Here is a 12,625-nt window from a genome sequence, read left to right on the forward strand (position 1 = left end):
CTGCTTCGCAATTTGAGTCGGATTTCTCAACTTGCTTCCTCCTAATAAGTTTATATACCGAACTGCAGAAACATTGTCCGTCTTTAGTAAAACATTGTAATTTTTTAAGCTCTCAAAGTTATAGATTTTCTTTTTAGAATACTGAATACTTCTGTCTTTATCTTTACCACTTTCTTCTTTGGTAAACTCAAAGTCCAATCCACTCTATTCACCTGAAGTCCTAAAAATTCTAAAACCTGACGGGTTTCATACACATTTCTCCCTGTTGCTCAAAAAACCAAGAGATGCCAACAGAACTGTTACCAAATGACGTTGCCCTCTCAACTCCTTTTTGCTCTGGGACATTATTAAAAAATTGTGTAGCTTCATTACCTCGCAAATTCCTCTTTCCCTGAGAAACGCTGCAACCAGTCTCAACACCTTTGTAAAGCACTAAGGTGTTGATGGCAGTCCAAAAGGAATACAATTAAACTTATACAGGACTCCTAACCACCTGAACTTAAGAAATTTGTGACTCCCCTTACCAATTAATATTGTAAAATCCGCATCTCTTAAGTGAAATTTTACTAACCAGTTGTTTCTCTGCAATATGTATCTTATTAGATGGAAACCTTCCATCTTGAAATGTAGTAATCCAAGTACTAATTCAGTTCTCTCAAATTTATCACAGGCCACCAGCCCTTATACTTCTTTTTGACCAAAAATATTGTACTCACAAACGTTTGTTCCTCTTTCAGAACTGTCTCTACAGATTCTTTCTTTATCATTTCCTGCATCTCATTTAAAGCCAAATCTTGAAGGTCTTTCTGAAAAACCATTTGTCATGGCTCTTTTAACTGTACTGGTTTATCCCTGAACTCTTTTGTGTATCCCTGCACCGTTCAACCCATAAATCCTTTGTTAATAGATTCCAATTGTTTACATATAATCTTAACCTTCCCCCTATCTTTCCTGGGGGAAAAACAAAACCTGTCTTCATACTTACCCTGAAATCCTTGTGCAAACTGCGCCCTTCCTCCAGCTTGGCAAGTTCTGCCTGTTTTTCCTCTCTGAGTATAAAATCCCTTTGCGGATTGGAATCCTTTGAAGGCACTACAACCTTGTGACTTATAGTGGGACCTTGTGAAAAATCGTCCATAGAAACGTCCACTTGCCCCTGCCCGATCAAAAACACGGCCCCCAAATGCTCTCCAAAGCGAGGGCTGAGCCTTATCCACCCTTGTGAAGGTGGATACATATCTACCCACTCCATTCACCAAGCCTTCTTTAAATGAAAACCCCTTAGGGTCCTATGTTGGTCCTTTCTTTGCAAAATCCCCATGTCCAGAGCTTATTCTCATCAAAATCTCTTTCCACCTTTCTGCTATTAATGCAGCATTATCATTTCCAAAAAAGCAAACTGCTCTCTGCGACCAACCTCAAAGTAAATCATTATCTACCTGAACTGATGTCACACTTGCCTCTTCAGCCATGTCCAGAATTTTGGCCAATGGTCCCATTAAATATAATAATAATAATAATATATTCTGACACTATTTTAGTGCCCTCTCCCAACCTTTTCTAGGGTTGTGCCCCATCTTGAATAAGAAACTGATAAGGTCAGGATCTAAATGAGGTTTCGCACAAGCTTTGTCCTCAAAAACAGGCCGGGAGCACTCCGCTCTCATCACAGCCCTAGCTTCCTTTTATAAAGTTATCTTAACCCCCCGTTTTATTAAATCTGCCACAGGTGGAAGTGGCCATCAATCGGCACTTCTGGGATGTCTAATCATCTCCAGACTAAACATGTCATCCCCTGGCTGATCCTTAAAAATTCCTCTGCTTTCCTATCTTTCTCAATTGTATCACTGTCCATATGCCAGCCACCATTTTCATAATCGTCTAAGACAAACTCATCATAACCATAGTCCTCTTGGTCATGGCTATAATCATCATTTTGATTCTCCTTTGTGCTGCCAAGGACACCCTCTTTTGTGGCACGTTGGACAACCTCCTCACCTGTGACGCTTGGCTCACCTCTCTCACATAACAGAAATCTGTCACACTGTTCAACATTTTTAGTCTTCATTCTTCTCTTGCCATATCTTTTCTCCTTAACTCCCTCATCCTCTTTCAAGGACCAATATTCATCCCCTGCCACACCCACCATCTTTCTTTTCCTTCTAAACACTGCCTCAAACACCTCCTAACAGAGGCCTTTACCGCATCTTAAACCATCTTCTTTAAAGATGCGTCATCATTTTCTTGTGATGTCTCACCCTGTTAACACATTTTCTTTCTTAACTTATACCTTAACCAATCTAAAAACAATCTAATACTTCTCTTAATATCTGTGTAAAGTAATCCCTTTTTAAAAATATATTTATTCTTTAAATTTTAATCCCATTCAAAGGAACCTGCCTATACCAATAAAATATGGCAAGTGATAACTTCGTCAGCTATTGTGACAGTTGACCGATCTTAATGCTCATTCTACTTTTTGAAGATGGCATGTTGGCCCAATTGCGACCCAGTGGGGAAGATGCTAAGTGAGACCTTGCCAATCATGAACCGCCTTCCCCACCCCTTGATCTTCCTACACAATACAGAGGGGTTCCCGGACCTCTCTCGCCCACAAACCCACCTCCTACACACGGCACTTGCCTACGCCCCCTCCCATGATAAATGACACATGGCAATGTATCAGACGGCCTCATATGACTAAATCATCTACAACCTGCAGGATAAGTCTGAGGCCTTTCTTCAAACCTGGGTGCCCTTCCTCCATGTCAACGTACGCCAACCCCAGATCCCTCCATCCATCTTTCCACTGTGATTCCTCTGACGGCCTTACACAACAGCATCCCCCACTCTTCCTTTACTCTCCTTCATTCCCACACCTACCCTTTTCATCTCCATTAATCTTATTTTATATTATTTTTTTTCCCTCCTTCCTTCCTTCCTCCCTCCACTTCCTTTCTTTCCTGCCCCTCCTCTTACCCCTCACCCCCCATGAAGATGCATGCAGATACCTGGCAATGCCTGTTTGCCTCTTCCCCCTCCTATACCTTTACCTCAGCTTGTCTTCGTATGCCCCAGAGTGAACCTTCCTCCGATACTGATCCGACGCTCCAGGGGCCCCTCTTCAGGGAACCAAGCTCCAGACAATACTTTACCATTTGTCTTATTGTATACACTGAACTGTATATCACTATTGTACTAAGGTTATTGTACCCTCTAAACATGTATAGGCTTGGTTCATGATATGCTCATATACAGATGTCCCATACTGACTTTCCAATGTCTCTCCTTATGCAATGTATTGTGATGCTTCGATTAATAAAGAATTGCCAAAGAAAATGGCGTCTCTTGCCTCATATATGTTGTTTTCAATCGGTGCACATTTTCCAAAATAGCTGCCTCATAACGCCGTCACATGCGACGATGTCACAAGCAGTCTACTTCAGAGCCTCTGAAGAGCAACTTTGCTGTCGAAAGCTCCGACACCTGCAACTGCACGAGTTCCTATCCAAGGACACTCCCAGCACGAGTTTAAGAAAAGCCGTGCACTGCCTCGTGCTGACCGTTACCTCCCTCCAATCAAATAAACATACAGGGAGGTAATTCCTTATCTCTGTTTTAAAGAAAAAAAGGCATGCTCCAAAGAATGCCTCAAACAAACAAACCCATAAATTGGGTTATAAATACCACACAATACTTATCTGTTAAGGAGCAGCAGATAAAAGAGGAAGATGGCTGCTGCTTAGAGAGTTATATAGGCTACAGTGACATTCTAGTTTTTGTTTGCTTATGTTTTATTTTAAAGAACTGCAAGGAGCTGGCAATAAAATACTTATGCATAATGCTAGCCTCTGGTCTTGACATGAAATCAGGAAAATACAGGAAACAATGATAAAGGAAAAAGCAGGAATGAGTAAGAACCTGCATGAGTGAGATAAAAAGACAGTAAGTGGAAAGTAGTGGAAGAAAAAAGTAGGGTTCTTTCACTTATTTTTATTACAAATATGCATGGATTCCTTGAGGTATGATAACTTTTGCGTCTTAGACGATTTAGAATTTGAATGAAACCATTCTTCTGCCTCTAAGAATACATTATTGAATAGATTTGTTTTGATGGAGAGGTAACAAAAAATGTTAATTGCACAGGTCAGAGTAGTGGTTCGAAAAATCATGGCAAATGTGGTGAACAACTACACAGTTGTGATTATGTAGGCATTCACAAATATTTACAATCCTTTTTTATCACATCTATTTGTACTCCTGAAATTGTACTTGAATGAGCTTAACGTGAGTGGTGCAATAGGTATGGAAAACTGCACATTTATACAGGGCTTGGGGTGGAAAGGGAGGCTTTCCAGGGAATATTTTCTATGAAAAGGAAATGGACTCAAAATATACTTTAAATATAAACATAGAACATATGCTATGCAGAAACTCTTCACCTGAAGAGTTAACGGACACTGGTGATTACCAGAGATGTATGTAAATGCATAAGGTTTCTGGAGAGAAGTTCCAGAATTTATAGTCTTTTTGTTGGAGCAATGCAATCACAAATCATTTAACAAAGTGTAGACAACAAATGAGAAACTGTTGAATTTTTCTTATGAATCTGGCCTCATGTTCCATCCTTGGGCTTTTATTTTGCAGAACATTGCCATCTGTCACTTGGACAATATCCCCTGATTTATTAAAGTTAAGACTAAGGGCCTGATTCAGAGGACGACAGGAAGTGTACTGCCGTCACATTTTCAGCTGTCCAACCGCCTCCTCAAGAGCTGTCCCACTGCCCAACTACGGGCAGTGTGGCGACACCTCCACGAGACCACCGCCTCCGCCGATAAGCCAGCTCCTGAGGTGGGAAAGACAAAGGCAGTCCATGGAGGGTTTCCCATCAGGGTCATTCCGAACTGCCTTTCCGTCGACCATTTCTTGGCGGACAACACCATGAGCGAGTTGGCAGAAAGGCAGCACAGTAATGATAATTCGGGGATTCTGTTGTATATATGACACACGCCAGCTGAGCAAAATGAAAAATGTGGCTACCTGATGGTGACAGATCAACAGGACCTACAGAATATGTTCTGTCTGTGTTTCAACACCATTAAACCAGCTCTCACGTTCACTGACCCTGCCCCCATCACAATCTAGCTTCACAGTTCCCATGCTTGTCCAACTGCACTGCGATTGCTGCTTCTGGGTCCTTTGCTGCAGGAGCACATACTGCAGTCATGACTCTGCCCCCGTCCGCCCAGTAGGAAACTCATAATATAGCTGGTGGGGAGGCCGGCTGCTCAGTGGGGTACTCGGATCCGCCACGGCAGCACACTGGCGGTGAGACAGCCAATGTCGGAATCGGAGCCTAAGTTACGTATCTTACTTTGGCCTGGAATATTTATATTCCCTTGGTAAAAGTAAATAGGTTAATGTATGACAATTTAATTGTTTGTGATGAGGTACCTTCTTTCTTGAGCTTCTGAATAATGTATCATGTTGTAATTTAGTTGTCAATTAAGACAAGTCTGCTGTGAATGACCCTAGCTACATGCACTTGTGTTACCTAAATAGTCTTTTAGTACTTCCTCTTTTTCTAGAAAATACAAGGTAAACTACTCACAACATACCACCAGTGATTTTTTTTAAAATACTTCTTTCACTTTATTGTGCTTATTCGGAATTTTTTTTTTTTTGGTGCAGATGGTTCGTTGTTGACAACATAGTTAGCCTATGTAAACATTTAGCAACACTAGTAGTAAATTCTCTAAGAAGCAAATTAAAACCATTAGGACATTTTAGTGATTCAGGAATCTGCGATAAGTCAAGATATGCACTTTTGCTAATTCGCATAGTCTTTGCAACACCAGATCCTTAGAATCTTGATGCACATTGATTAAAATGGTATTCACCCAGCACTAAGGCAAAGAACTGTCGACATGCCTGACACCAATTACATCACTAGACAATGCAACACTTAGAGTGGACATGTAGATAAATCACCAAAGTATGGTTTCTTGCTTTAATTACACATCAGATGAGTACAATACCTGTGGTCCTATTGGGACAACTCACTTGATTCAAATTACTAATGCACATCAGATGTGATTCGAAAATAAAAATGCACTTGCAAAGAGCACCAAGGAACTATCGAAAAGTTGTGTTTTTCAAATAAAAAGATACAAAATATATGCCACCCCGTTAGGCAAGTTATAAGAAAAATTAGCAAAATTATGTAACACGTTAAATGTTCATACAGAAAATAATTTCGGATTTAAAAGCAATTAAAAAGAGAATAACAAATGCCAGCATCCATAACACTTAGACAAAATAAATGGAACTCACATGTCCTCAACAGTGATATCTTTCAGGATCTGGCAGTAGTCCACATTCCAGACTGCCTGGTCGTCCCAAACTTTGGATGCCAGCAGAATTGCACCTAGTACAATTCGCTTCCAGTTTGCTGGACAAATATCTATCTCTGCATAAGTTAAAAGTCTTTCAAGATATACCTGGGAAAACATATTACAACACAATCTTAGTAAATGATTTACCTGTTTAATGTGATAATAGGACATCTACCAGAAATCAAGGACAGTTAAACTACAGTTAAGAGGGTCTTAATGAACATAGGAGTCCATAAAAGAAACCGAAAAAAAATAATCAGAAAACACAATTTATATTAACAGAAATACCAACAATCATCCACAGCTGAGCTGGCTATTGCAACATCTCAAATTTACAATTGAAATGTCGATATGATGGCTTGCTGCCAAGTGTCGACACTGGTATATTGAAAGCACTCAATATATATTGTTTTTTAAAAATCAAAATACTTTAGGTGTTACTCAAAAACTGGTAACCTCATCCATAATACAGATCTAATACACCTGACCAAATTCAAAAAAAGAAATAAGTACAATCAAATAGAAATAAATTCAAGGTGTTAAAAGGTTCAAATTATTTAATAAATTCTTCAAAAACAATGACAAAATGATTACGCATGAATGCATATTTATCTATCTCACATTTTCTTTAATATGCCACATCAATATTTTTATAACTGTACACTTTTCAGGATCATATTTCCCTTCATCAGGAACAATAGTAATGTTTTCATATGGTGAAAAAAGAGTCTATTTGATTGTTATTTAGTAACACATATCTCAAAGTGAAATCAAGATAAAAATCATCAACAAACTTTTTTGTGACAATGAAAGCAGCCTAGTCTATCTCCTATTCAACTGCTATGGAAAGCAGGTGAAATCTTGAAAGCCAGTTAATCCATGTGGCATGGTTGTATTTAGCGTTTGCATCCTCCATGTGTTGCATAAACTAAGACACTGGCTTAGCTGTATAAGGTTTATTTTCATACTCGCAGGTGTCACTGGTGAATTTAGTTCAATGCTCTAGCCTTCGGGAAAGAACAGGTTACTGTAGTCCCACAATGCCCAATGAGTATACCTGCCTAGGTGGGCCCAAGCTTTCTGGGTTACTGCCAGTGAGCACTGGGAATCCAAACGATCAGTCATGAATGAGGTAAACACACAAGGATCACTAGGAACGGAATATGCATTTCAACATATTTGTTTGAAAATAGTTATTTTAAAAATCTGGGATCTAGTCGACACAATATCAATATTGGTAACATCACATAAGGTAAGTAATAAGAGCAGCTAACCTTCACAATTTGTAGCCCTTTCCACCCTCAATGTGCTATATCTAAGTCCTATACTAGTTCTAGGAGATTAATAAATATCAGCCTGAGTTTCAGAGATGGTGCACAGACCTGGACAACAGGATTTGTTGTCTGTTTGGAATAGCTTGCCAGCTATTTTGAGGCCAATGGCAACAAGATTAACTTTGTGCGAGAACATAGTCCTATCACCAGTCAGTAAAGGCAAAATGCTTTGCAAAGCTTTGGAGCGTCTTGCTGGAGGCTTCGTCAGTCAAGGTGGAATTAGGTGTAGTGCTCATCTGGATTTGCATATGTGACCTGTGTGAAGTTTCTCTTCTTCTAAGTGCCCACTTGATGAGCTCTTAAAACTGTGAGCCACTGATGCAATAATACATGGGAAATTTTGGAGACATTTCTGACATAATCTATATACTTATTAGGTTAGCCCTGGGACACATTAGTGTAAGCTAATATAGTAAAAATACACTCCAGACTACATTGTTTACGTTATTGTTGTTATCTGACTTTGAAATATAGATAACAATGCACTTGTCACTGACTGATGTTGCATTAGGTATTTTTTATCAATGTCATTGTCTGGATGATCTGACACCTTCACAGGCAATGACATGGTTTCCAGGCAAGAGACAGACAGGTCAATGATCAGGCAAAAGAAGCCAATTGTGTAAAAAAACCCTAATCATTAGCATCATCTTTAGCTCACGGTTACTTCAATGGTTCACTGTCTGACCTTGAGACAGAGCTATAGGGAACTTGTATCAGACATGTATCACCTTAGGTGTTTGCAAAATCATTCTTTAGAAGAATTAATACTTTCACAAGTTCTGTGGCTGCTAATGCCATGCAGTATCTAGGCCAAAGATAAACAAGCTAGACAGGCTAACCAAAATGGAAACTACAGAAAAATGAAAACTGTCCTGTATGTGGTTAAGAACCTAAGACAAAAAAACGCCTAAAAGTAAGTAGGTAAAATAGATAAATTAGGTGTTTTGAAGAGAAACAATAATAACATTCATGAAATCCCTGGAGTCCTTTCTAAACTTAACAATCACTAAATAATCACTGAATGTGTTTCTGCATGATCTTGCTTTTCATAACTTCATAATATAGTCATCACACATTTACATAATAAAAGCACATGCCAGAAACATGCATTTGATGAAACAGCATTTCATCACTAGTTACATGTTCAACAACACAAATAGTATGTATGTTAAATCTCTACCGCTTAATAACTTTGAAATTGCTTCATAAATCTGAGTGTTTATCTGTGTAATATTGTCACCGCATATCAAACAATGTCAAGCTGGAGCTTTGACCTATCACATACATAGCAGATTTGATTTTGTTCTATTACCACAAGTTCCTGAAAACATTTACCAATTGCTTTATCGTTAGGAGGATGTAAAAGATTGAGGCCTTAAATCCATTCACTTGACGTGATAACATGTACCTGCCATTCATAAAATGAAAGCGAATACATAGAAACCCTGGCACAAAAGGGTTTAATCAAATTATAACTCTTGATATAATTATGACATGGATAGGTACCCAAATGCCAAGGTGCTAGTAATTCTAGGATGCTCAGGCTGTAATAATATGTCTTTAAAATTCTGCTTCCCATAAAAAACGATTAATGGTTTCTCACCAAAAACATTCCTCAAGTGTGAACAAGATGGAGTGTGTTTAAGCGTTTTTCACTATTTTTTTTTGTATTACTAGCAAGTATAAGGTAACATCAATTGCATCCGGGGATCTACCTATGATTTACATTTACCTGAAAAAAATTTTTAGTATGAGAGTTCTCACTTTTTTATTTTGTCATATTTTGATACGTGCTTTGCTATTCTAAGCAACATACCACTCTAGATTAGGTTTCCAACCCTTTGGTAAAAGTGCAGGCTTAATGCCAACTTACTAACTAGAGACATGAAACCTGGTACACTGTAGCTCATAAGCATTACATGAGGATGGCAAATTTTGGGTTACAATTAGTCCTGAGAAACATATAGGATTATTTGTTGCCAGTCGGTTCCGAACCTCCTTTTGACATGAACAGACACACTCACAAGTATGCACTAGGAAAATTTATGATTTTTATTAAAGCAAACATCCTCTCCTCGTGCAGAAAAATGTGTAGTGTTCTAACTACAAAAATAAACAAAAGAGTGACAATGAAAATGATTAATAAACAAAATGTCAAAAAGAATTGCAACTATTTTTCAGAATTTCCCTGCATTTAAAAAATGAGTCAGTCTCTGTTGTTCAACCCCTCCCTTCTTGCTTCTAGCTAAGATGTCTTAGCACTAAAAGAAGCTGTAGGAGTTTCCTAGATGGCCTTTCACCAATATAGCTAAGTTGAACAATAGAAGTATTGTTCTATATGAAAAAGGTCATTGTCTATTCCTGCACTCAATCGTTTCAGCACCCAGCAAGCTATTAAGACCAGACTGTCTCTGACATGCAGATGTCCGTAGCCTTCATGAAGAGTGTTTACAGCTTCTGCTTGCCCAACCTCAGTCCCCAAGGAACTTGACAATTCCTCTCTGGCTTGTCCTTGCCTGTACCCAGCTTAAATACACTTCACTTTTGTAATTATTTTGAAAAGGGCAGGCCTTAAATCAAATTATGTCAAATGCAACAATCAGCATATTAATTTTGACTGATTTCTATAAAACCTTATAAATCATACAAATACACATATGTGAATACCTGATAGACTATCAAATGATAGAAGCAAATGCTATGCATGTGCAAACAACACTAAGTGCAATGTGCGTTCAGATCTGAGAAATAGGCACTGTCAAGTCTAAAGTAAGTATGACCTATGGTAAAGTGTATTAAGTTCTTCAAAAATTCCAAAGGTGGCTCAGTAGTTATAATAAATAACATGTGGTATAAAGAAAAGACATAGGAAATTCTGAAGTTCAAAGTTACTATAATTGGATCATGTTTCTTTGCTTTAGAGCCAAGTGTGTATTAAGATACTCCTAGAAGAAACACTAGAACGAGGTTGGATAACTGAATAAACACAGCATTCAAATATTGACTTTCCTAGTGCACTGGTTGTTTAATCTACTACTTAAATACATAAAAACATATCTGTCCCACCCCACATTTGTACCAATAGCAAAATGTAGTGCCACATTGTGATTTAACACATAACTGATGTAGATTTTGGGCCACCCATGCAGTACATTGTTGGGAAAATCAACTACATCAAATGTAAATAATACCGTTTTTGGCATGGTCTGTAATTCTTATAATTTATTTACAAATGTTCACAGTCATGAATCAACTATGGTAAAAACAGTAGCAGGTATTGTAATAAAGTGGCACTACATGGCAAGAGACAGCATGAAGGAGAAAAAGAATAAGATGTGGGAAGGATGTGGGGCTAAGAATGACTAAAAATAAAAAGTGGTGGGAAAAGGAGTGAAATAAGGAAAGCGATGGGTAAGGACAAAAGTGATGAGAAGAGGAAGAAGAAGATGGGATTTGGAGGCAATAAAAACATTGTAAGAAAGAATGCAGAGTTAATGAATGGGGAAAGGAAGGAGGACATGATAAAAATAGTGAAAAAGAGGAGGGGAATGGAAGGGGAAAGAATGAATAGAGGTAGAATCAGATGGAGAAGAGTAACATAGGGGTGAAGAAAAGGAGGAGTGAAATAAGGAGGGGAGTGGGGAAGTAGGAAACTAGGGACACAAGGAAGTAAGGAGCAGTGGAATGTGGGAGGATGTATGTGAGATGGAGGAATATAGCACACAGTGTTAGTACATTGGTATAAAGGGGAACAGAATGATCAGAGAAGGGAAAAATGGGAAGGTGCAGACGGCTGATGAGGAGACAGGATGGAGGAAAGGGAATGGACAGGAGGGTAAAGGAAATATCAGAGGAGTCATCTATAGATCCGAATACAGAAGTAAACAAGGAGAAAAGGACAATAGGGAGTAGGAAGGGGAGGACTCGGTGTAGGAAGAAATGAAGAGCTGAAAGGAAGAGGGCAAGTGAGGAAATCTGAGGAGATCAAACTGTGGCTGACATGACAGAAGCCAGGTGTCATTTTATTGTAACTATTATATAGTGCCTACTTGAAGTGTGGCATCTCTCAGCACTCTGGTAGGTCTTTTTATACGCCAGATTCACATAGGAGGTGAAACTCTAAAAACTGATCATTCACCAAATGGGGAGAGAAGTGATAAAGGGATCAAAAGAGATGCCTGTTGAGATATAGAGTGGACTGGAGGACGTATGGGGAGAGCAGGAGGGCATAGAATAGATGGAAGAGGACGGAATGGAAGAGTAGGAAAGAGGGAAGAGAAGGAGAGGTGCATAGAAGAGGATATAAATAACTGGGCAGCAGGCTGCATGGGTAAGAAGACTCTATGCATTCTCCATTTACAAAAAAAGGAGGTTTGGGAATAAATTAGTAGAGTGGAGAGGAGGATATAGAGAAGAGGATGGGAGAAGGTGTCTAAGCACCTCTAATAATTTCCAATTCTAAGAATAAGGGGAAGTAGCAAGAAAGTAGGAACTCAAGGTGGAGAGTGGAGACAGGTGTAGGGGAACATACGCTACTTGTTATTCGAAGGGAAGAGGCCTGTGAGAAACTGGGTTGTTGGTTGACTGGGATGTGAGCCCTGGATAAACAATAGCCACAATCCCTTGCAGGATGAACCACAAAAAGTCACTAAATTAACCTGTGCTTAGCTCAGGTAGCTTGGCATAAATAGCAGACAGGCTTAACTCAGAGGCAATGTGTAAAGTATTTATGCAGCACACAAACAGTAATAAAGTGAGAACACAACACAAGAAAAATCACAAACCAATTTAGCAAAATAGAGCAAGTTTGAATAAATTATTGGACACCAAAATTACAAAAATCCCATCAGTAGAACCAGAGTTATGATTTTTTAATGTTCAGGGTTCAAA

General features: G+C 38.8%; 1 protein-coding gene across 1 annotated transcript in view; it reads right to left on the reverse strand.

Annotated features, from left to right (window-relative positions):
* Positions 1-12,625, reverse strand: part of CCNY (cyclin Y) — a 457,171-nt gene that overhangs the window by 46,901 nt on the left and 397,645 nt on the right. Inside the window, exon 8 of the mRNA XM_069211213.1 lies at positions 6,337-6,503. Within this exon, the coding sequence (XP_069067314.1) occupies positions 6,337-6,503 (167 nt within the window). The remainder of the gene's footprint in view (positions 1-6,336; positions 6,504-12,625) is intronic.

The sequence above is a fragment of the Pleurodeles waltl genome, chromosome 10, assembly GCF_031143425.1.
Source record: "Pleurodeles waltl isolate 20211129_DDA chromosome 10, aPleWal1.hap1.20221129, whole genome shotgun sequence".
Lineage (NCBI taxonomy): Eukaryota > Metazoa > Chordata > Amphibia > Caudata > Salamandridae > Pleurodeles > Pleurodeles waltl.